Source organism: Gastrolobium bilobum, unplaced genomic scaffold, assembly GCF_033153095.1.
Source record: "Gastrolobium bilobum isolate Gb01-03AN ecotype WA unplaced genomic scaffold, APGP_CSIRO_Gbil_v1 utg4431, whole genome shotgun sequence".
NCBI lineage: Eukaryota > Viridiplantae > Streptophyta > Magnoliopsida > Fabales > Fabaceae > Gastrolobium > Gastrolobium bilobum.
The window spans coordinates 643,217-667,683 of record NW_026899844.1 but is presented as its reverse complement, the minus strand read 5'-3'; the positions used below and the strand labels follow the sequence as shown (position 1 = coordinate 667,683).

General features: G+C 34.2%; 6 protein-coding genes across 8 annotated transcripts; 2 read left to right on the top strand and 4 right to left on the bottom strand.

The window, feature by feature from the left end:
* Positions 1-933: 933 nt before the first annotated feature.
* LOC133293832 (uncharacterized GPI-anchored protein At5g19250-like) lies at positions 934-2,237 on the bottom strand. The gene is made up of 2 exons (XM_061492431.1): positions 2,156-2,237; positions 934-1,445 (listed from the first exon to the last, which is right to left on the bottom strand). The coding sequence occupies exons 1-2, from the start codon at positions 2,235-2,237 to the stop codon at positions 934-936; spliced, it is 594 nt and encodes a 197-aa protein (XP_061348415.1).
* An 825-nt stretch (positions 2,238-3,062) lies between these two features.
* Positions 3,063-4,433, top strand: LOC133293908 (NADPH-dependent aldehyde reductase 1, chloroplastic-like). Its single transcript, XM_061492530.1, has 4 exons — positions 3,063-3,242; positions 3,340-3,716; positions 3,821-4,179; positions 4,276-4,433. The coding sequence occupies exons 1-4, from the start codon at positions 3,120-3,122 to the stop codon at positions 4,296-4,298; spliced, it is 882 nt and encodes a 293-aa protein (XP_061348514.1). The 5' UTR covers positions 3,063-3,119; the 3' UTR covers positions 4,299-4,433.
* Positions 4,434-6,132: 1,699 nt separating this feature from the next.
* On the bottom strand, positions 6,133-9,370 carry LOC133293875 (mevalonate kinase). 2 transcript variants are annotated; one of them, XM_061492499.1, is made up of 5 exons: positions 9,099-9,370; positions 8,595-8,838; positions 8,247-8,500; positions 7,314-7,730; positions 6,133-6,626 (listed from the first exon to the last, which is right to left on the bottom strand). In XM_061492499.1, exons 1-5 carry the CDS (start codon positions 9,229-9,231, stop codon positions 6,508-6,510), a joined length of 1,167 nt encoding a protein of 388 aa, XP_061348483.1. In that variant the 5' UTR covers positions 9,232-9,370; the 3' UTR covers positions 6,133-6,507. The 2 variants fall into 2 exon arrangements, with proteins under 2 accessions (XP_061348483.1, XP_061348484.1); XM_061492500.1 differs by having other exon boundaries at positions 6,133-6,617.
* A 2,000-nt stretch (positions 9,371-11,370) lies between these two features.
* LOC133293829 (putative pentatricopeptide repeat-containing protein At3g05240) lies at positions 11,371-13,193 on the top strand. The gene has a single exon (XM_061492429.1). It carries the CDS (start codon positions 11,371-11,373, stop codon positions 13,063-13,065), a length of 1,695 nt encoding a protein of 564 aa, XP_061348413.1. The 3' UTR covers positions 13,066-13,193.
* A 1,244-nt stretch (positions 13,194-14,437) lies between these two features.
* On the bottom strand, positions 14,438-18,763 carry LOC133293847 (nuclear transcription factor Y subunit C-3). The gene is made up of 4 exons (XM_061492460.1): positions 18,707-18,763; positions 18,423-18,479; positions 15,101-15,916; positions 14,438-14,718 (listed from the first exon to the last, which is right to left on the bottom strand). Exon 3 carries the CDS (start codon positions 15,913-15,915, stop codon positions 15,133-15,135), a length of 783 nt encoding a protein of 260 aa, XP_061348444.1. The 5' UTR covers position 15,916; positions 18,423-18,479; positions 18,707-18,763; the 3' UTR covers positions 14,438-14,718; positions 15,101-15,132.
* Positions 18,764-22,489: 3,726 nt separating this feature from the next.
* LOC133293904 (large ribosomal subunit protein uL6m-like) lies at positions 22,490-23,969 on the bottom strand. 2 transcript variants are annotated; one of them, XM_061492526.1, is made up of 3 exons: positions 23,926-23,969; positions 23,599-23,705; positions 22,490-22,944 (listed from the first exon to the last, which is right to left on the bottom strand). In XM_061492526.1, exon 3 carries the CDS (start codon positions 22,919-22,921, stop codon positions 22,613-22,615), a length of 309 nt encoding a protein of 102 aa, XP_061348510.1. In that variant the 5' UTR covers positions 22,922-22,944; positions 23,599-23,705; positions 23,926-23,969; the 3' UTR covers positions 22,490-22,612. The 2 variants fall into 2 exon arrangements, with proteins under 2 accessions (XP_061348510.1, XP_061348511.1); XM_061492527.1 differs by lacking the exon at positions 23,926-23,969 and having other exon boundaries at positions 23,599-23,919.
* Between the last annotated feature and the right edge of the window lie 498 nt (positions 23,970-24,467).

Sequence of the window (24,467 nt, the reverse complement as noted above, 5' to 3'; positions counted from 1 at the left end):
AAAAATAGAAATATTTTTTCCATTTAACAATTATGTACATAACAATTTAAAATATATTTAATTTTTATTTATACATTGATCATCTTATGTGCTAATTAAGATGACCATATCATATGGGGAAATCATAACTATACATGGGTGAGTTAATGGTGATAAGAGAGGAGAAAAAAAAATATAAAGATAGAGAGTTACACAATCATCACCGTTAATTTAATTATTAATGATTAAGATCCTCGGATGACATGATCATATTACACATGGAAGAATCCATTTACTTTTTGCATATTTAATCGATAATCTAATTCGAACTGAATAATACCGACAAAATTCTCCTTACAAATTTTGTACACAACTGCATTCATTACTAGGGATTCATTTAAGTTGGAACGGAACAATCCCGCATGCTTGGTGATTTTTTTGTACATTCACTTTTACTCTCGCGACAAGTTGTTTTTTGTTAAGTTTTAATCTTGCGCTACAAGTAAAGGGCATCCCCATCCCATGTAATTCAATTAGCCAATGTGTGGTTGATGGTAATTGAATAGTATATAAATGAAACTGAATGTTTTGGTGCATAAACGTAACATATTTGGTCAAATTGCTGTGAACAGCAGAAAGAGAGGTGGTGTAACGCACACAAAAAAAAAAAATTAATATATTGAAGTGAAAGTTACGTACTTGTTAAGTGAGAAAAGCACAACATTTAGCTAATACTAAGAATTCCCTGATAAGAGAGAGATTCACTGGCAGGGTTGTCTGAAATATCTTAAAAGAGTTACATGAATAACATCATTACATTACACCACATAAACTAATCCCTAATTAAGTGCACACAACATTTACACGAGGAATAAAATTAAAGACTAACTAAACATATATAATGAAGCTTAATTAGAAGAAAGAAAGCGTGATATCAATCTTAGCTAGCAGTAGCTAGTTGATCATCATCACAAGCAGCAAAGGCAACAGCAAGAACTCCATCCAAGAAGGTTTAGCATGCAGAGAAATTGAAGCAGAGAAAGTTCCAGTGGTTGTGTTGGTAGTGAGAACAAGAACCATCCAATCGTGCTCGGAACCAAGCCCAGCTCCTGTGTACCTAGAATTGTTGAGATACCGTGCGTACCGATCAGAATGAGTGTAATTAGAAAGCAAAACAGTGGGTTCCAATTTGGCTACACAAACAGGAAGAATAACACCATCTGTGGTGGTGTTAATGTTAATGTCACATTTATCTATATGCTTCTGCAAGTTTGGTATTTTTATGTTTGCACCAGCTGGACCAGTAGGTGCTGGGTAGAATTGATTCACATTTTCACAGTGCTCGTCCTCTATTTCATCTGCAACCTCATCAGCTAAACATGATGCCTTGGCTACTCGGTTCAGGGGTGGGAGGTTCAGTGTTTGCCTGTAGCTATTTATTCCCTTAAACACACTGTCCTCTTCATCTAATGAAAACAAACATACATGTATAAGATCGTTAATAATAGAACAAATTAATCAAAACAAACATGCATTTGTTATACAATCAACCAACAATGTCATGGGATTATGTAATATGAGATCCATGGAAGAGTTTCATCATGCATGTAAACTAGAAAGTTTATGCAATATCATGGGATTACCGTTCATCCACACACACACACAACGAAAAAAAGAAAAGAAAAAGAGAAAAGACTTTATATATCTTGGAATTAGGTACTATGGTCTTTCTTGTAGAGAAAAAGGTGGCTAACTTGGGGGTAATAGACCAAATAGTTTACGGGGAAAGTACTTCTTATGTGACTGCAGAAGGGAAAACTTACAGCAACACTGGATACGCGTCCGAATCCTGGTTTTTTTTTGTTTTTTTTTTTTAGAATCCGCACGTGTATCCTAGGATCCACACGTGTATCCTAGTGTTAAAAATTTGCTGCAACTTTTTTCATCAGCAGTCACATGAGAAGCGACGGACCCATAGTTTATATTGCACGAAATATGGTAATTAGACTCTTAAACCATTTATTTATTAAGTTTGGTTCAATTTTTCATGCTTATAAGATGCTTCAAGTAAGTGAAACAAGTATCTCTCCTTTTGGAAAATTAACAGAAGAGATACATAATATGAAAAACAATTACATAGATTAGACCGCATGCATGTGTAAGGGAAAGAAAATACCTTTACACTGCGCTGGACTAGAAAGGAATAGGAAAGCAAAAACAGGTGCAAGAAGGACGAGGCAAAGTTTGAAGGAGGCCATGGTGAATTTGAGTCCCAAAGAACTTGACAAACTTTATGAGAATACAGTCTAAACTCTGAAGAGGTGGAAATCAAATTTTAAAATTGGTTCCTATGTATGACAGGTATCAACTGCTTCATCTTCCACGTGGCTGGCATGCAAGGTAACAAGTTAAGTCCATGATCTGATTAGGTCTGATAACTTCTGCTATATTAATCTTACATATCTACAATAATTGCCATTCATACACCGCAAGTAAATGACATTAATTAATAGTTATGACGACTTCGATTCAGCTTGTGACTTTGTTCCAAAGTGGAATTCAATCCTACTCCACGTGGCAGGAATATACTAATTAATATGACATGTAGAAGGAAGCTATATTTAATTATATCCATTAGACAAGTAAGTAAATGGTTAGTTAACATGAACGTAACCCAAGGTACTATAATGCGACCCTTGTTCCAAATTAAAGGATAACCATATCCAATACTAATACTAGGAAGGAAGCCACACCCACACTCAAAACCAAACCTTGTGTTGGTCTACTCTAGAGTACTGACCGTTTCTACAGACGTGTCCGCTGCATGCGATAAATACGACACGTCAACACTTCCTTCTGCCACTCCACACCGCGTGGCAAGCTCAAATTCTTTAAAAAAGAACATGTGTACATGGATAATACACATAGAGAGACATCAGAGCAAAGTGCACCACTACTATATGTTTACACGTACGGCACACACTTTTTGTTCAACAATTAAGATCCTTAAAAAAGCATCTCCATATATATCTTGCTTTCATTTCAAAATCAACATCCACTCAAGGACTAACTAAAACCACATATATTTCCATCAACTCAAAAAGATTCCCTTCTCTGTTCCCAAAAGCTCGTTTGTGAGAATGGCTTCCGGTAAACAGAATTTCCCCCCTCAGAAGCAACACACACAGCCTGGGAAAGAACATGTCATGGATCCAACACCCCAATTCACCTGCCCAGAATACAAGCCATCAAATAAACTTCAAGTATGCATATATATATATCACAGTTTCCCTTCATTCATTAACTGACTTTTTTCACAATTTAATCGATCAGTTCTATTTGTGTGTTAATAATTTTCAGGGAAAGATAGCAGTTGTAACTGGTGGTGACTCTGGTATTGGACGTGCCGTATGCAACTTGTTTGCATTAGAGGGTGCTACTGTGATTTTCACGTATGTGAAGGGGCAAGAAGACAAGGACGCGAGGGACACTCTTGAAATGATTAAAAAAGCTAAGACTGCAGATGCCAAGGATCCAATGGCTATACCAGCTGACTTGGGTTTTGATGAGAATTGCAAGAGAGTGGTTGATGAGATTGTCAATGCTTATGGCAGGATTGACATTCTGGTCAACAATGCAGCTGAGCAATACGAGTGTGAATCAGTGGAGGAGATTGATGAGCCAAGACTTGAGAGGGTGTTCAGAACTAATATCTTTTCATATTTCTTCATGGCCAGGTAAATAAATAAATAAAATTGGTTTTAAACATACATTAATTCACCTTATTTAGATTTAACTAATTAACCTTAATATATATATATATATATATATATATATATAGGCATTGCCTCAAGCACATGAAGGAAGGAAGCAGCATTATCAACACGACATCAGTGAATGCATACAAGGGACACCCAACATTATTGGACTACACGTCCACCAAGGGTGCCATTGTGGCATTCACTAGGGCCTTATCGCTTCAGCTGGTGAAGAAGGGAATAAGAGTGAATGGGGTTGCTCCTGGTCCCATATGGACACCATTAATACCAGCATCTTTCAAGGAGGAAAAAACTGCTCAATTTGGTAGCGATGTGCCAATGAAGAGAGCTGGCCAGCCTATTGAGGTTGCTCCCTCCTATGTGTTTCTTGCCTGCAACCAATGTTCCTCTTACATAACTGGCCAAGTCCTCCACCCCAACGGTGATTAAATGATACTTTTATATATGCTTCTGAGTTATTTTTTTACACCAGAATCAGAAGGTGATCGTTATATAACATTTTTTTTTTCCTTTTCAGGTGGAACCGTTGTGAATGCTTGATGATGAAGGATAAATGATGCTTGAAAAAAGATCGATATGTAAAGTGTTTGTGGTTCTTGTCGTCGTAAACTATGTTACAAATGGCAAAAAGTACGATGTATATGAATAAATATATGTATTCCAGCAGCTTCTCTGTACCTTATGCTTTCCAATGTAGAAACCTAAGAAAATATAGTTCTTTTGTGAAAGTATGTGCAAGTACTTTTATACATCAAAATTTGTGTGGTTATAGAATTTCGTTAATTTTACCTGAGAGACTTGATTAGACGACAATTTAATCCATTCACAAAAAATACCGTCACACTGGGTCATGTAGAATCCTGGAAATTCATTTCATTTATCCTTTAAATTTAAAGATCAAGATAAGGATTAAGGAGAGCAAAACTGGGTTATGTACTAATGAGAAATCAACATCTGAATCACTGACCATGGCATGCAAAAATGTCTTTTTCTAAAATGTTTTCCTACAAAAGTTTCTAATTTTAAATTTAACTTTTTGTAAGAAAATGCACCTATTTTTATATTTAATAAATGGGTTTAGTGTTTTAAGTAAGCAATAGAAATTATGAGAGAGAAATAATATTTAAATAAAAAATATTAAGTTGTGTCTAATTAAAATCAATTTTAATAATTCATGTAATTTACACTCATGATCTTACATAAAATTTATTTTGCTTCATCTAATCTTTGACATGACTATCCACATCTAAAAACATAAAAATTTACATTTTTGTTTTTATTGAAGTGATACTTTTTAGTACGCGTAATCAATTTTTTTTAATAAAAAAAAATAAAAAAAATTTATTTCTATTTTCTCCAAATTAAATGCACAGTAATTTTTTCTTCTAACTATCTAGAAAAAAAAACTCTAGAGCGAGAAACAGCTGTATTTCCATTTAAAATCATGGGAGAGAAAGTGAGTGATTTTTTTTAATATAAATTTTAAATAAAAAATATTTTTTTGTATCTATCTCTCTCTTAAAGTTACATAATTTTATGTCATTTAAAATGATAAACATTTTTTCTTATATATATATATATATATATATATATATATATATATATATATATATAGGGGCAGACTCATCTTACACTGGTGTAAGAATAACAAGTCTTACACCAAATTTTAACGATTTTCTGCATCTAACGCTTAAGATTTATAAGCAGCACTCATTAATTAATTTTTAATTCTCAATAAATTTCAACCGTTGGATGCACGAAAATCAACAGTTAAGATTTGGTGTCAGATTTATTATTATTACACCGGTATAAGTTGATCTATTATATATATATATATATATATATATATATATATATATATATCTTGACTTTAATTAATAGAAATTTTATGTTTTGGGTCATTTTTACGATTTACATTTCTATCATTCTCTTACAACATAGAAACTCAATTTTGACAACACTAAACAGAAAAACAAAATCCACCTCTTTCTACTGACGACAGGCAGGACTAGCAAACAAGACATAGTTGGAATCATGAATAAACTCAGGAGGCGGTGAAGCTTTGTCTTCAACATGATCCAAGACAACATTTAATCCCTTGAGAATAGAAAGAGAAATTCCACAAGCAATTGATGAAGTCCAGGGCTACAAGTTATAACAACATACTTGCGGATAATGAAGACTGAGAAGTGGCATGCAATGATTGGGACTGACCTTGGGAGGAACTCTCCTTAACCAGGTGGTGGGAGCAAATAGAAAGGTTGAGAAGGATGGGCGTGGGCATTAGAACTTCAAGAAAGGTCATGGGAGAATGGTAACTGATGCTATGAGTATGAAGTGAATGATGGATTATAGTGAATCTTATTAACCATGAACAAGTGTATGTATTACAAATTACATAAAATTGCTCCCGTAGTACAAAACACTTGGTAACATACAGATGATATCTTCTTAACCATGAACAAGTGTATGCACTACAGATTACATAAAACTGCTCCTGTAGTACAAAACCACTTGGTAACTTACATATGATATAGTCTTGGATACGCCAGTCCACAAGTCCCATTGACAACCATGTTCTGTACCCAAATCATATTCTCCAATTTCCGTTGAGGATTCAACAGAAGTCTAAAATTAATTCAAAAATAGAAAAGAAAACGTTACAGATTGATGCACAAGATGCTATTTATTTGAGGATCAGATCCCTTGATCATTGATGTCGCTCTTTGGAAAAATAAAACAGAGAAAATCAAGATGACACCCCAAAGCTAATTTCAACACCTTTCCCGCCAATTCCGGCAATGAAACATTGGAACCCGCATGACTCCAGTTCAGCAATTACTTTGTCAACAACGGTGCCTGATAGCACTGATTAGAGCATGTCAAGGAAGGGATATAAGAAACCGAGATTAAAGAATATATTCAAGATACCAAAAATCTATAAAATCATGATGGGTTGCAGAGACTAGGAAAAAACTTTGGTTTCTGTAGCATAAAGACAAGAAAACCATCCACCCCACCCCTAGAATCCTGGTTGGCTCTTCCTAATCCTATATGCCTCTCACATCAAATTTTTTTTTCTTCTTCTCCATTAGTGTTTTAATTACCTAAAGAGTATCTATCGAAAAAAACTGTGACGTTAGAAGTAACTTGAAAGTGCGGGGAACAAAGGTGACACGAGAAAGATAAAATGGAAGACTGCACTGGGTGTCCTCGTAAAAATAAGTATTCACCGTCACTAGCTGGCGTTCTTGCCATAATGCTTGTGTAGGTTTTATAAATGCCTCTATGCATACAAACACATGTGCATGCATATCTCCCCAGGCAGCACACACACGCTTGTGTGTCATATGACAAGGTCCACCCTCCAGGACAACTCGTGGCAGAAAGTAAGAGATAAGTTTGCCACATATGTAGGATTACTAAAGCATAAGCAAACATAATGTAGGCTATCAACTAAAAGTAGACAAGAAAATCGAAAAAAAGAAAACCAAAAATATAATGGAAAACCTTAGAAGCACAAGGAAAAGAAGACAATATAAGTGAAGAGGATACAGGTTGGAAGCAGCGTCAGAACACAGCCCCCGCCACCGGCTCCTGTCAATTTGGAAGCTAACTTGTACTTCAATGTTGTTCGAAGAACAGTTTCTATTGCGGCATGACTGACTCCCATACACTGGAGCAGACCTTGATTCATTTCCATTAGCTCTTCTATCTTCTCTTCTTTCTCAGTTACAGAGAGATCATCATCTGGTGTGGGAGACTTGAGAATGGTAGTCAATTCCTGGCTGATAGAATCAACAGCACTAAAAACAAAAGCCATTGCATCCCGGTGCCTTAGCATTCTCTCCGAAACACCAGACACCAATGCTTTTGTGTTTCTCCCTACTTTGGTGTTAGTAATGAGCATTTTAATCGACACATTCGACTTCATATGTGTCAAGCTACCAGACTTGAAGCTGATAACGTTGCCTGATAATGGTAGCTATTGAGTGAGTTGCACATTCAGAGGAAATAACTTACATATGTTGCGAACAAAGTACATGGTAATTGAACATTCCAAACAAATCACAATTTGTACAGGTATAATATATATTTCCCACCTAACACTATTGTGTCTTTCTAAACTCACTTGTACAAACCAATAGCTAATGACCTTAAATTATTCCTCTACTGCTAAGTAAATTAAATTTGATTCTAGGTGAGACTATTGACTGACCCACTAAAAGAGAAGACCTGCTTGTTCCCGTAGCTTTTCATAACCACAGAAAGAATTTTGTTCATCCCCCCTCCCCCCCCCCCCCCCCCCCCCCCCCCCCCTCTTACACGAGGAGATAAAAACCCACCAATTGCATTCCAATTCATTCTGGGCATACAAAAGGTTCGAATTATAATCAGTAACAACAAAAATTAAAAAAGACATGTTCCAAATAATTAAAATAAAATCAATGAAAGACAACGGAATTTTCTAGCAAAACCCTGGCGTACCATATGTGCTTACTGTGTTGTCAATTCCAGACGGCTTTCCATGAATGATCTTCTCACCTTCAAAAGCCCATTTATTTAACAAATCAAGTTCCTTCTCCCCAAAAGACAACCATCCTTGGTGGTTCACATCCACAGAAACAGAATCAGTGAAAGCAAGCAGGACAGCCGCCAGTGCCACACAGAATGCTGCTGATGAACCCAACCCTGAACCCAAAGGAAGTTCAGAAGAGACCACCACAGTAGCAGGCTTAAATCTACATAGAGAGATACAAACAGAATCAAAACTACAGAAAAAAACCCAAAAAAAAACTAGAAAAGTCAACAAAATGGATTCACAGTTTTTCACACCCTTGAACAGATGTGTATAGCCATAGAAACGCAGAAACACCAGAGGCAAGTCCAATATTGGCCTCTGGTATATTTAGTTCTTCAACTAGAGCTGCAATTGACTTGGCAGACTCCACAGAGCATGAGGTAGGCGTTGAAGATAACGGAACAGCAGATTCAGGAAAAGCTTCTCTTATTCTACTGATTGGCCATGAGAATTCTAATGCCATATCCTTAAGCTGGAGTTTCAATGAATCTTCATTATCTATGGCATAAATCATAAATTCCAAATTGAATGAGAAATCAATCATAAACAAGCGCATTGTATTGGCAAATACCATATAATTGAAATTCATACTTCTTTTAACCAAATTATTAGGTTAAAAAAGGTGTCCTATTTCTCAGCTCAGAACTACGTTTGGATCTTATATTACGAGCATAAAATGCATTCAAAGAACGTTACGAGTTGGAATCAAATTAAAGAGGAGTTGTTGGTAAAATGGATCGAAGTGAGGGAGAGAGTACCGGAAGGAGTAGAGAAGCGAAGAGAAACGTAGGTGAACAAATCAATAGAAGAAGCAACAGCGGTGGATCCATGAACCACAGCATGTTCACCGGCCAAGATAATCTTCCCAGGAGCTCTAGCTTTAACCTCCATTGTGTATTGTTTTATATATCTTCTGATCTATCTCACTCGCTCTCTTTCTTTCTTTCTTTCACTCACCATTCATTTTATTTTATTTTCCCCAATCAACAAGGTTTTCTCTATTCTGTTTTTTGTGATTTTGTTCTGTTCTTTCTCCTTCGATGAATGGGATGCACCATGTTTCCTATTTGAGTCGAGTCCTGACACGAGGTCCATGCGCAATGCGTGTCGTTTTTATTAACATCTACTACTGGAATAAATCTTTGGTGCTCTTGTTCAGTACATCCTACCAATAGAAATATTAAATATCAGTTAAAGTTTTCTTAAATATCAGTTAAAGTTTTCTTTTCTTTGTCAATTTTTTTCTCTCTCATATGATGTGTAATGCTCCTATTGACGAGATGCACTGAATCTTGGTGCATCAGTAGCACCATAGATTTTTCCTACTACTGCTGACCTGGCCCACTGCATAATTATACAACTTATTTTATATTTAGTCAGCACAAAATATTTTTTATTTTGGAATTAATATTTTTCTGCAATCTTGTTTGAAAAAAAATTTAAAGGGTATTTTAATACCGTTGGATTAGTTGTAAAGAACCACTTTAACTCAAAACCTAAAGGTATTAGGTGAGGATCTTTTTAATGGTTTATATCTAACACACACTCTCATGCAAGAGCTCTTTGGGCGGATCGAACTCGTGATCTTATGGCCAAGTTCTCTGATATCATATAAAGAACTACCTCAACCCAAAATCTTAAGGTATCATGTGAAGACCTTTTTAATGTTTTATATTATTCTTTAACATTAATTGGTTGAGCATGAATTTAGATCCAAGAAATGGATACAAGTAATTTAATAATGACGATATTTATTAAATGGTGGTAGCTCAGTTGGTGCATGGGAGCTAAGCAGGTGAGAGTGAGAGCATGTGTTCGAATCTTCCCAGTATCACCTTTGAGAGGTGTTTAAAGTCTTAATCCTGGACTCGCCCCGAATCGGATTAGTTGCGAAACAATGAATCGATTGAAATATTTCAAAAAAAAAAAATAACGATATTTGCAAGTTTGTAGATAAATTTTATTATAATTATTTCACATAACAAGAAAAATTACACTTGAAGATGAAGATACATTATCTCCATTTTGAACACGATATTCCTAAACATTGAGATTTGAATAATTTATCAACTATAACTGAGTTATATCAAAGATTGGCAAAAACTGAAAAATCAAATATTTATCCTCTTAGTGATAGATTGATTAGACTTGTACTAACTCTCTCAGTTATTACAACAATTGCTGAAATAGCTTTCTCAGCTATGAAGATAATCAAAAGTAAACTTCGAAATCGAATAGAAGACCAATTTCTTGATGATTCTTTGGTTACATATATTAAAAAAGAAATTGTTTTGAATTTTAGCACAAATTCAATTACAAAAGAGTTTAATAATATGAAAAAGTCTAGAGGAAGAGTTAAGTGAATTGATCTTGAATTTTATAATAAAACTCTTTCAAACTTTCTACATTAGGTTGATATATGTAATTTTTAATATAAAAAAATTTATTTTCGCCCCCAATATAAAAAATCCCGCCACTGATTATGTTTGGTTCATTTTTTAAGTGCTATCTGTAGCCTATATAAAACACACATTAATCAGGTATATCACTGTTGGCAAACATTCTATTTCAATAATAACATGTGTATGTGATGGTCAATACTATAGTATTTCATTGCTCTGATAATAATATTTAAGTTTATTAATATCTCCTCTGGAATTATTCCGCCAAAGAATGGTAATTCATTCAAATATTTAACAAATCAGATCGATATGCTTCTCTGCCACCTGATTAATCATTGTGGCTCAATTTTCCTGTCCACTTATAGCCACATAACATAATGGAGAATGGATACAAACTCATCACTTTCATTATTATATTTACATTTTCATTCCCATTCTCCTGTCAAACTGAAACAATTTGTTCACTGTAGTTTTTTCACTTTAATGTTTTGAAGTGATTATGGCATTAGTCCTGATAGAGATGGATCAAACTAGTTAGTTTATGGTTTCATAGGAATAAACCTTATAACAGCCCTTAATACAAGGTGGGTCTAGGTGGGATTGTTTGTGATTAACCCAAAATTTGAGGATGATACACCAAAACACCATTCTCTCTCTGTTAGCAAAATGCAAAACCATGAGGGATATGAAAAAGTTGCATGGGCTATTAATCACGACCCCAACTATTAAAAGTATAATCCCCTTGAGCAAGCTTATTGACTTCTGTGTGGATTCAGAATTTGGGGAGATCAATTACGCACACTTAGTATTTCGCCAAATCGATGCCCCAAGCATTTACATTTGGAACTCCATGATAAGAGGTTATGCTAACTATTACAATCCAAGAATGTCTATACTTGTGTATAGACAAATGATACAAAGTGGGTATTCCCCAGATCATTTTACCTTCCCATTTGTACTCAAAGCAAGTTCTGTGATTGCTGATCAAATTTATGGAAAATGCATTCATACCCGCATAGTGAAATCTGGGTTTGAAGCAGATGCCTATGCTGCTACTGGGTTACTCCATATGTATGTGTCATGTGTAGATATGAAGTCAGGACTTAAAGTGTTTGATAATATTCCCAAGTGGAATGTGGTTGCTTGGACTTGTTTGATTGCTGGGTATGTGAATAATGATCAGCCATATGCAGCTTTGAAGGTGTTTGAAGACATGAACCATTGGGGTGTAGAGCCCAATGAAATTACCATGGTGAATGCTTTGATTGCCTGTGCTCGTAGTAGAGACATTGATGCTGGAAGATGGGTCCATGAACGCATTCGTAAGGCTGGTTATGATCCCTTTATGTCTTCATCTAATAGTAACATCATTCTTGCAACTGCCATTCTTGAAATGTATGCCAAATGTGGTAGCTTGAAGACTGCAAGAGACCTGTTCAACAAAATGCCTCAGAGAAACGTTGTTGCTTGGAACAGTATGATTAATGCTTACAATCAGTATGAGAGGCATAAGGAGGCGCTAGATCTCTTTTTTGATATGTGGGACAATGGCTTTTATCCCGATAAGGCTACCTTTCTGAGTGTCTTAAGTGTTTGTGCCCATCAGTGTGGTCTGGCATTGGGACAAACCGTTCATGCTTATTTATTGAAAAGCAGCATTGCCACAGACATTGCCATGGCAACTGCTCTTCTTGACATGTATGCCAAGACTGGTGACTTAGGAAGTGCGCGGAAGATTTTTAGTGGTTTGGAAAAGAAAGATGTGGTGATGTGGACTAGCATGATTAACGGTTTAGCAATGCATGGTCATGGAAATGAAGCATTGAATATGTTTCAAATAATGCAAGAGGATAGTTCTCTAGTCCCGGATCATATTACTTACATTGGAGTTTTATTCGCATGTAGTCATGTTGGATTAGTTGAAGAGGCTCAAAAACATTTCTATCTAATGACAAAGATGTATGGTATAATGCCAGAAAGAGAGCATTATGGTTGCATGGTTGATCTTTTGAGTCGGGCAGGTCATTTCAGAGAGGCAGAAAGATTAATGGAGACAATGACGGTACAACCAAATGTTGCAATATGGGGTGCGCTTTTAAATGGCTGCCAGATTCATGATAACGTTTCTGTTGCTAATCAAGTGAAAGTACGACTAACAGAGCTTGAACATGTTCAAAGTGGAATTCATGTTCTTCTATCTAATATATATGCTAAAGCTGGCAAATGGGAAAACGTAAATATGACTAGAAAAGTGATGAGGCATAAAAGGATTACAAAGACAATTGGTCATAGTTCAGTTGAAATGAAACTGTTAAGCTACTGATCATCAAAAGATTCATTTGTTGTGTCATATGATAAAGTATTGATTCTTGGAGTAACTACAAGGGGGAAGAAGACACTATCCACATACTCTCAACCTCAAGAGTTTGAAATGCAAACTCAGAACCTTTGTCCACCGGGGCATTTCTTCATCTCGTTTCAGTTGCCTCGCTCGGTTGATCCCTAGCAATTTTCAGATAACTTTGGCATGATGGGATATGCCTTGAAGGAACTGTCATGAAAGGGAAAGACATACATGATGGCAAAGTTCTGTCTGATTAGAATCCTTCCTTTTCTTCCAGCGGTGAAGTTTACTATAAATTGATCCAAATTTATGCAAAATGTCAAATAGATGTGATCCAGACTTGAGTGGTAAAATTCTGTATAGTATCTCTTTATTTTATTTTTCAGTTTGACTAAATGGCATGTTGAACTGGCCATGGTATGATCAAGATTAACCTTGGACCGACTGAACCAGCTTCTTGAACGCAAAACTTTTCTTTCGCTTATTTTGGTTATATAACTACATACATGCTTCAACTTTTCCAATTTTGGTGGTGAATTAACCGTAGTAGTGTAATACTCTATTTCCAACTGTCCATGTTTTGGTTCACCGTCATGTTGTAAGTTCAACATGCACAATCATATCATTCACAAATATCATTATTTACCCAGCTGATTGTCCCCCTTGCCTTCTTCAATGCAGAAATGCTTACATGAAAGGGGACAACTCCATCAAATTTTACTAATTTTTCATTTTCACTTTCGATGCTCCATCTAGCCATATCATTAGTGATCTTTCAATGGTTAGATTTCTTAAAAACATTTTGTATAAGCATGACTTCTTAAGCCAAGAATATCCGGTGGTAAAACATTTAATTCTTTATTAATTAAAAAAGAGTAAAGTATCATTTGGATCCTCAACAAATATTACAAGACTCAATTTAATCTCTTAAGAAAAAAAATCGACTTGTAATTCCTTTAAAATTTAAAATAGACCATGTTAATCTTTTTTGAAGGACTAACATAGATTTTTTTTGAATTTTTGAGAGACCACGATTTCAACTAACTTAGTCTATTTTAAATTTCAGAAAAATCACAAATTAATTTTTTTTCTAAGGGATTAAAATATATCCCCTGATATTTGTTGTTTAAATGGAAAAGCTCAACCTCGACGAAGCTCCATCTAACCTCTCCGTAGACTTAACCATACACAAAGCCCTCTAGCATTTAAATTCTATTTTTATGAGGTAGAAGGTGTAATTTTGTCGGTGGAAGTACATACAGGGTGCATATATTATAAAAGCTCTCTAAATGTGCTCTCGCGCAAGTTGTATGCAAAATTATGTGACACAACTCATAATGCTATCGCAAAGGGAATGACAGAAAAGATGGCATAAATAAGTGCATAAAATGTAGCCATTACAAAGAAGCTAAATTTAAGTAAAAATCCAGGAAATATTACCATCTGAAGACCAGAAAATTAAACCATGAAAAATACCATCTTATCCAGTTTAATCGAAGTTATGGTAAGTTTTCACTAGCACACTATCTACATATGTTTATAGTCTGCATTCCTTGTAAACTATCAGCTATCGCTATGGACCTTCCCAACCATTCAGTTTGACATTCTCAACTGATTACAATGCCAGATAATCTGCAAGCCAGGAAATGTGCGCAATATTAGACACAAAAGGAACTATGATCTATAAGAGTACAGTAAAAAATATAAAAATAATTTAAGCTGATCAAGTAAATAAATAAATAAATAGAAAAAAGCTTTAGGTTGAAACTCGGTAAAGCTTATTTATAAAACAGCAGTACAAAAGGTTATGTGCATGTTTTAAACGAGTAAGATTCTATAACAGAAAAATATTAAATTCCATTAAGAAAAAAGAAGACAAATAAAATTGAAAACTTGCAGAATCAAAATTTACTATAGTATAATGTACTGAATAAGCATTTTAACGTAAAAGTTTAGTTCAAAACCTGAACAACTAACAAAAAGGACAAAGAAAGAGAGAGAGCCTAAAGTTCACCTTAATTTCCATGAATATGCATAATACAGCAGCTAATGATCAGGAGATGATTGTCGTTGGTCTGGTGGCTGTGGCCACATTTGTGGTGCCATGTATGAATGAGTCTGCTGAGCATACATATTTGGGTCCATCACAGGCTTACCCATTATGACACCAGCAGTTCCAACTTGGGGAGCATGCTGGGGTGGCATATAGCAATAAGGAAGTGCATCAGCAGGCCCTGCAACAGGCATTGTTCCTCTTGGGATTGAAGCAAGCACTTCATCTTTCAAATCCTCACGAGGGACAATGTCAACCAAGAAATCAAAGATATCAGTCCTTGTGATTGCTGCTGCAATATCATTTTTTTGAAGTGTTCTCCTTTTGTTCTCTTCAGTGTGATTCCAAGAACGCAGGGTTAACTCTAATATGAACATTTCACATGCCCTTGCAAATATGACAGGTGCCTCAGCTGATATCATTCTAACATCCTCATCAGCCTTCATAATCTTCTTGATCCTAGCCAGGGGAAGACTGTGGTTCTTGAAATCAGTAACCTTCTCAATTTCTTGGTATTGATTTGCCCAAAAGGCCTGGAGCTGTTGCTGAAGTTGCTGCTGTTGTTGCTGATGAATATGCTGATAAGCAAGTTGATGCTGTCCCAGCTGAGCTCCAGCAGGTTGACCGGAGGATTGAATGGTCCCAACTGATGTAACAACCGATCCAGGAGGCCCAGTTATCTGGCTTGGCTGATATGGGTTAGAACCGTACGTCAATTGAGCTCCACTCCCGACAACCCCCATAGATGGGTTCTGGCTATGCCCTTGATGATCCATTCTGTTTCAGGTGAAACCAAAACAACATCTCATGAAATCATTAAAGCAACTTTGCCCATGTACCAGTAAATTAAATGAAAACATGGAAGCAATAAGAAAAATGGGTCCCCAATGCAGTGCTCTCAATCATGTGTCATGAGGAAAAGCAACACAAGCTCTGTGCAAGAAAGAAACAGGCTTTCCTTTGCGACAAAAACAAAAACCATGCAGTCATTAAAGCAAATTTGTCAATGTATTAGTAAGTATACCATAAGTATGTTATTCAATGCAAACATGAAATAAGAAAAATAGGCCTCCAATGCAGTGCTCTCAATCATGTGTGATAATAGAAAATGACAAGCATCTACTTCGCAACAAAGACAACAAATCATGCAATCATTAGAGCAAATTTGTTGATGTATTAGTAAGTATACAATGAATATAAACGTGGAAGCAATAAGAAAAAATGAGCATTAATTGCAGTGCTCTCAATCATGCGTCGAGATGGAAAACGACACAAGTTCTGTGCAAGGAAGAGGCAGTCATCTTCTTTGTGACAGAAACAAAAAAACATGCAATCATTAATGAAAATTTGTCAATGTATTAGTAAGTATACCATGAGTATGTTACTCAATGTAAACATAGAAGCAATAAGAAAAAATGAGCATTCAATGCAGTGCTCTCAATCACATGTTATGATGGAAAACGACAAGAGCTCTGTGCAAGAAAGAAACAAGCATTTACTTCGCGACAAAAACAACAAATCATGCAATCATTAAAGCAAATTTGTCGATGTATTAGTAAGTATACCATGAATATAAACATGGAAGCAATAAGAAAAAATGAGCATTCAATGCAGCGATCTCAATCACGTGTTGTGATGGAAAACGACAAGAGCTCTGTGCAAGAAAGAAACAAGCATCTAATTCACGACAAAATCAACAAACCATGCAATCATTAAAGCAAATTTGTCGATGTATTAGTAAGTATACCATGAATATAAACATGGAAGCAACATGAAAAAATGAGCATTCAATGCAGTGATCTCAATCACGTGCTGTGATGAAAAACGACAAGAGCTCTGTGCAAGAAAGAAACAAGGATCTACTTCGCGACAAAATCAACAAACCATGCAATCATTAAAGCAAATCACGTGCTGTGATGGAAAACGACAAGAGCTCTGTGCAAGAAAGAAACAAGGATCTACTTCGCGACAAAATCAACAAACCATGCAATCATTAAAGCAAATTTGTCGATGTATTAGTAAGTATACCACGAATATAAACATGGAAGCAATAAGAAAAAATAAGCATTCAATGCAGTGCTCTCAATCATGTGTCGTGAACTCGTGATGGAAAACGACACGAGCTCTATGCAAGAAAGAGGCAGTCACCTTCTTTGCGACAACAACAAAAAAAGATGCAATCATTAAAGAAAATTTGTCGATGTATTAGTAACTATACCATGAGTATGTTATTCGATAAAAGCATGGAAGCAATAAGAAAAAATGGGCCTGCAATGCAGTGCTCTCAGTCATGTGTCGCGATGGAAAACGACAAAAGCTCTATGCAAGAGAGAAACAGGCATCTCCTTTGCGACAAAAACAACAAAACATGCAATCATTAAAGCAAATCTGTTGATGTATTAGTAAGTATACAATCAGTGTGTTAGTCAATGCAGAGCTCAATCATGTGTCGTGATGGAAAACAACACAAGCTCTATAAGAAAGAAACAATCATCTCTCCTTTCCTTGGAGTGCACGAAGCATAAAAGCAGGAGTTTCAGTCTACCCATTCTCAATTGTATCTCAAACACAAGAAATTCTTTTGAAAGACTTTGGCGCCTAGAAACGCATATGTGAAAGCAACATGCATGACACAACCAACAATTCACAAAGCAACATAAATATTAAATTTGATCAACAAATCTTCCTCCAAAGATCAAAATGCTTTCCATTTAAGAAGCTTCATATGACTCAAAAAATCACAGGACAATAACCCAATCAAACTAAAGAACCTTATGGTTCACAAAAGGTATACACACCTGAGAAGTAAATCTGTTAAGAAATTTATGGCTCTACATAACATACATCCGCTATATGTATTCTATTCCTTATTCAGAGAAGATAAAGTGGGATTTCACAGTGTGTCTGATATTAACAAGGAACCATCAAAAAAGGAGAAAACTTTAGTTGTCCTTATTTTCTAACAATTAAAATCAAAGAGAAGAAACCATAAAAAAGGAAAAACTTTTATTTTCCTTGTTTTCTAACAACTAAAAACAAAAGAGAATTATTGGCTTCCATCACATGTCAGTTCCACAGATGTGAAATTCACCACGGAAAAATCACGCAAAGGAACCGCAATGAAAAGAGCAATAGAAAATGGAATTACGGAAGCCCAATAAAAATTATCAAAAAAAAAAAATAGAAAGAAAAAATGCAGGGAAAATTATAAAGAAGACCATGTTACAGCATACCATAAACAAAATCACATATAGATATGTATTCGTGGAGCAAGAGTTGTTACCTTCCCTAACAGACGATGCTGTGCTCCGCAAGACCGCAAACACTGAGAACCCAGAACCTGAAAGGGATCAAAAGAGAAACAAAAAAAAAAATGATCAGAAATTCTCTTTGATTCAAAGATCTACGGCATGGGAATTTTGCTGGGTCGAACACAAGAAGCTCTTTTTTGGAATGCTTTGGAAGATCCCAAAGCTTAGAGCGGGCAAATATTTAGGGTTTCAGAAGAAAAGACATGAAAAAGCAGAGTTGTCGTCATGATTGATGATGTTTCTCTTTGGAACGAACCTTAGATAGCGAAGTGCGAAAAACAGCTCTGTGATCGATTCTGACTAACATTGTCAGAACCTAACTCCTTATATTTCGAAGTTTTTCCTTTTTTTATTTGCTGACGAATTTGCCCTTCGCCAAATCACCCCAGTTTTCCTATTCATTTTTTTTTTTTTTTTGAGTTACCCGACCCTAATTATCTTTGTGAGACGAGTTGGCTCCCTCCGGTATCCCCACGAGCTTCGACTCTTTGAGCCGGCTATGGGACTAATCCGGAGTGCGGGAGAACAGTGATGGCTAAAGGTTCAGCCCCCTATTCATTTTTTTATCTTTGGATTTGCATTCATCGTTTAATATAAGCTTAAATGTTTCTAGAGTGTAAGCTTTAATGTTTCTAGAGTGAAGGTAGATGAGTTATCTACATTCGCTGCTAAAACGACGTCGATTTGAGTTAAAAAATTAAAAATTTATAATAAAAAAGACTATTATAACCCTGAAATAAATTATAATTATAAAAATACCTTGATTTTCATCTCAAAACGACATCGTTTTGGGTTCAATGTAGATAAGTCATCTACATTGACTGTACAAAAAAACGAACCCTTTAATATAACCACAAAAAAGTTTTCTACACACACAATATTTTGTGGGACCCGCATATTTTGAAAAAAAAAAATTACGGCACGCAAAACGAATCTCTATAACATAACACAATCATTTTTCGTACAACACAACTCTTATAAAACTCTTTCTCTTTATCATAATTAACATAAGAGAGATATATTGACAAGTTTTTTTTTTTTACAAATTTATGAATTACACACAAAAATGTCTTACGAGTAAAATATAGTATAGTTTGTAAAGTTTATAAATAATAAATTTGTAAATACAAACAACCAATTAGGATTACTATCAATCAATTTCACTGTTATATCGATTATATTGATCCAACGGTTATATTTATTTTCATCTTTATATGATTGTGACTCCCCATATTTAATACGTTATATTTATTTTCATATTTAATATTTTCATATTAAATATGAGGAATCATAACCATACAAAGATAGAAACAAATATAAATGTTGGATTAAATTGATAATGATGAAATTGATTAGTAGTAACATTGGTAATAATCCTAATTGGTTGTTACAATATCCTACCATATATTATTTAACTATATTCTTATTAAAAAATGTTTAAGTATACTGATAAATTTTAACAACTATATATATATATATATATATATATATATATATATATATATATGTTACATTTAATTAACTTTCTATAAATTTTAACAATTCCATTCTTAAAGAAAGTGTTAGATTAACATTAAAGTACTCAGAATTGTAGCGATTGTTGACCCTAGTAACTCAATTAGTAATTGAGATCATTAGAATTAGCAATTGAGAAATGTACATTGAAGTCCTTTAACTAAAGTGTACTTATCCTACACAAAATGAGACTGTTAAATTCTTTTAATTTTTAGGGATTAACGTTTCTCTTATGAGATAAATTTATCTCATGCAATTTCAAAATTATATTATTTTGGGATATGAGAAAAAATACAATACATTTTAATAAAATTACATAATACAAAAGAAAAGTAAATTTATTAAAATATTCTGTATTTTTTTTCAAACCCTCAAAATGATATCATTTTGGGTTATATATATCTCATGTTTGAGCGGAAATATTTGTCCTTTATGAGAGTTCATATTTTTTAACATTATAATAACAAATATGTAAATTACAAAAAAATAAATTTATGTTTATGATTAATTATACTATAAATTAAATGCATTGCATTGTGTGTAGCTTTTACGATTTTCTTTAATAAATTTTATTTATTTGCCTTACTTATTCTATATTTTAAAATATTTATAATGAAAATGATATTTTTGACTTTGATGCTTCTCATATTATAGAAGATAAAAGTATCTCTTACATACATAAAAATATGTGGAATCCATATAAGATTATGTGAAGAGAAGAGAGAGAAAAAAATATAAATAACACATATTTTTATGCGTATATAAAAAATAAATTTATTTCCTATAACACGAAAATAAATTTCTATTTCTTTTAGCAGGCAGCACTATATATTTTTCAATTTTAAAAAAAAAACTATATAAAACTACCAAGTTTGGAGGTGGTCAATTTAACATTGATGATACAGTAAAGAAACTGAACAGAAGCTGGAAACTTTTTCTGAGCATTAGAAACAAACAAACGGACTCTTAAATCGCTCAAAAAAGCTCTCTCACTCTCTCTCTCATCTTTTTCTAACGTCCACCCTGGTTTCCCTGAAGTTCCTCAATGTTCAAGGTCTGTTTGTTTGTTTATAGAGTTACTGCTTCTGTTTCAGTTTCTTTACAGCATCATCAATGTTAAAGTGACCACATTCAAAGCTTGGTAGTTTTATATTGCATCATCAATGCTATTTGGCAACATTCAAAGCTTGGCAGTTGGCAGCTTTGAGTTTTTTTTTTTTTTTTTTTAAGTTAGGAGTGGCTCTCGTATTATGTGCAGCTTTTAGGATTTTCTTCAATAAAAAGTATTTATTCGTATTAACTTATTTTATTTAAAATTTTGTGCAATTACACTGTTATAAAAAATGGGTAATATATTTCTTCTGTTGTTAAGAAAAATATTAATATTATCTTCTACACTCATATTTTTTAAATGGGACGTCTCACAAGAATTTTTTTCTCACCTCTAACTTTTTTTTTTCTCTTGTTTATTCATTAAAAAATTGTTACATTTTTTTCAATTTGTATAAGAGGATTATACTGACAAACTTTTTTTTTACAAATTTATAGATTTGATTATGTCTAATCAATAAGACTTCATTCAAGAATATCTTACCAGTAAGATATAGTATAATTTATAAATAAAAAATTTATAAATATAATTTTGTCATAAAACTAAAAATTCATTTATGAGATAAAATTTACAAAGAGAGAAGACTGGGTGTCTCGTGATGATATATATATATATAGAGAGAGAGAGAGAGAGCGCTTTTTTGAGTGATTTAAGGGTCCGTTCCGTTTCAGCATCTTTGCTTTACTGTATGATCAACGTTAAGAGGTCATATTCATAGCTTGGTAGTTTTGTATTGCATCATCATTCATCAATGCTAAGGGGCCACATTAAAAGCTCGGTAGCTTTGTGTTTTTTGAGGCTGGGAGTGACAACTAAGTTGAGTAGTTTTATACTTATCCATTTACATTTTATTTATTTTTTAATCTTCTTTCACTTTTCTCATTGCTTCCATGCCTTACAATATATTGATTTCTTGTTACCTGCCGTTTAAAGTAAATTACATGAAAATTTAAAATGGTTATTATAAATTTAGTACTAAAAAAGTATCTATTTAATTTGATTACCTTTTCTTTTCGGTGGGCTAATTTAATTACCTTTTATTAAAATACTTAAAATATTGTTTCTCTTTATTAATCGTTAACATTAAAATAGGCAGATTTATCGCATACATCATCTAAGATATAAGATTAAATTGAAGCTAGTTTAATATCTCAGTTTAGAGATGTAAGCATAAATTTTAGTGCCTGTTTAGATCCTTTTATTTTTAAATTCTCTTCTACTTATAAGTAGAAATTAGACCAACCAGGTTATGAGAGATTTTAACATAATTATATATTCTTTAATTAGATCATTTGTCTCAACAATTTTAGATAAATTCTTAATGATACACATATCAATTATATTGAAGCAAGAAATAATTGTTATTTTAAAGAAAATATTTGATTATCTATATTTTAAAGAAAATAAGCAAGAAATATTTGATTATCCAACACTGAAATTGTTCGAAGGCTAGAGTGAATAATTCTGCAGCCAAAGCCTAGCCAGTAGTGTACATCTTAAGTTCTAGATTTCATGAAATAACCTAAGATTATATGATCATTTAGACTTCTTTCCTTGTTTTTTCTTGATAACTTCATCAACATACATTATGCCCTTGCCTTTGTAAACTTCTGGTGGCTTACAATTCCGAACAGTAGAAGCAAACTGGTGCACCCTCTGCTTGTCTATTCCAGTACAACAAATTACATTGTTTTTGAAGCAGAAAACACGGACAGCATGAGGCACACTTAATTCAACCTCATGACTGTACCCCAATTTCAGATACAATAGACGTCCTGCAGCTTCAGCTCTGGTTTTGTACCCAACACCCACAATCTTAAGAAAACGAAAAAAATTTGCCTCCATCAATTCCAAAGCAAATCAGTTGCCTAAAATTGCCAGAGAACAAAAATTATGGAAAAAATAGAATCAAACCAATGGGAACAAAACACAAAAGAGCAAGGTCTCACATCCTATCTTGTATAGAGAAATCCATACCCATTATAACAGAAACATATTGATTTTCATTTGCTAGCAAGCCGATGCAGACAGGAGATCAGGCACAGTTAATGAAATCAAAGCAGACACAATAAGATAAGTAGTATGCATACTAAAAGAGTGGATGTAAATTACCATGAGTTAAAGCAAACGAATTATTGAAATTGCATAACCAAGGCATTTATAATTATAATCACTTCCCATTAAACCCGACTAGCGAGAATGAGGTGGGTGCAATCCGTTTACGCAATCTTATTTCTCGGATTCGAACTCATGACCTTTTAATCATAAAGGAACAGCTTTATCACTACTCTAGGTTCTCCTCTTTTTAAGGCATTTATAATTATACAAACAAAAATGTGTGTAAAATATAGCTCCACCTGATGTGAAATTCACCACGGAAAAATCACGCAAAGGAACCGCAATGAAAAGAGCAATAGAAAATGGAATCACGGAAGCCCAATAAAAATTATCAACAAAAAAAAAATAGAAAGAAAAAATGCAGGGATACATAAAATTATAAAGAAGAGCATGTTACAGTATACCATAAACAAAATAACATATAGATATGTATTTGTGGAGCAAGAGTTGTTGCCTTCCCTAACAGACGATGCTGTGCTCCGCAAGACCGCAAATACTGAGAACCCAGAACCTGAAAGGGATCAAAAGAGAAACAAAAAAAAAATGATCAGAAATTCTCTTTGATTCAAAGATCTACGGCATGGGAATTTTGCTGGCACAAGAAGCTCTTTTTTGGAATGCTTTGGAAGATCCCAAAGCTTAGAGAGGGAAAATATTTAGGGTTTCAGAAGAAAAGACATGAAAAAGCAGAGTTGTCGTCATGATTGATGATCTTTCTCTTTGGAACGAACCTCAGATAGCGAAGTGCGAAAAAATGCTCTGTGATCGATTCTCCCTAACATTGTCAGAACCTAACTCTTTATATTTTGAAGTTTTTCCATTTTTTATTTGCTGACGAATTTGCCCTTCGCCAAATCACCCCCGTTTTTGTTTTTTTTTTTGTAATAAAGAGGGACAAAAGCCCCAAACAAAACAAAAATTACACGACGCGAGAACTTACAAGATCTACAGAAACATCCTGAAGAAGGAGCTCTAACAAAGGAGAAGGAGGAGAATGATAAACAATAAGATTATTATCATCCTCAAAATGGGCTTTTTGACCCTTATAACCTTTTATTAATAATTAATTACCAAATTGACCCTCATTATAAACTATTTCAAAAATTTAACCTCCCCAACAAATATAACACCGATCTGCCCATGTTTGACCGTTGACCACCAAGCCTACCCGGGTATTTTTTGAAATTTTTTGTCTGCCCGGGTAGGGAGGGGTGTACCCGGGTAAATCTCTGTCAAAAACCCCAAAATGAAATAAAACTCAAGAGACTAAAAT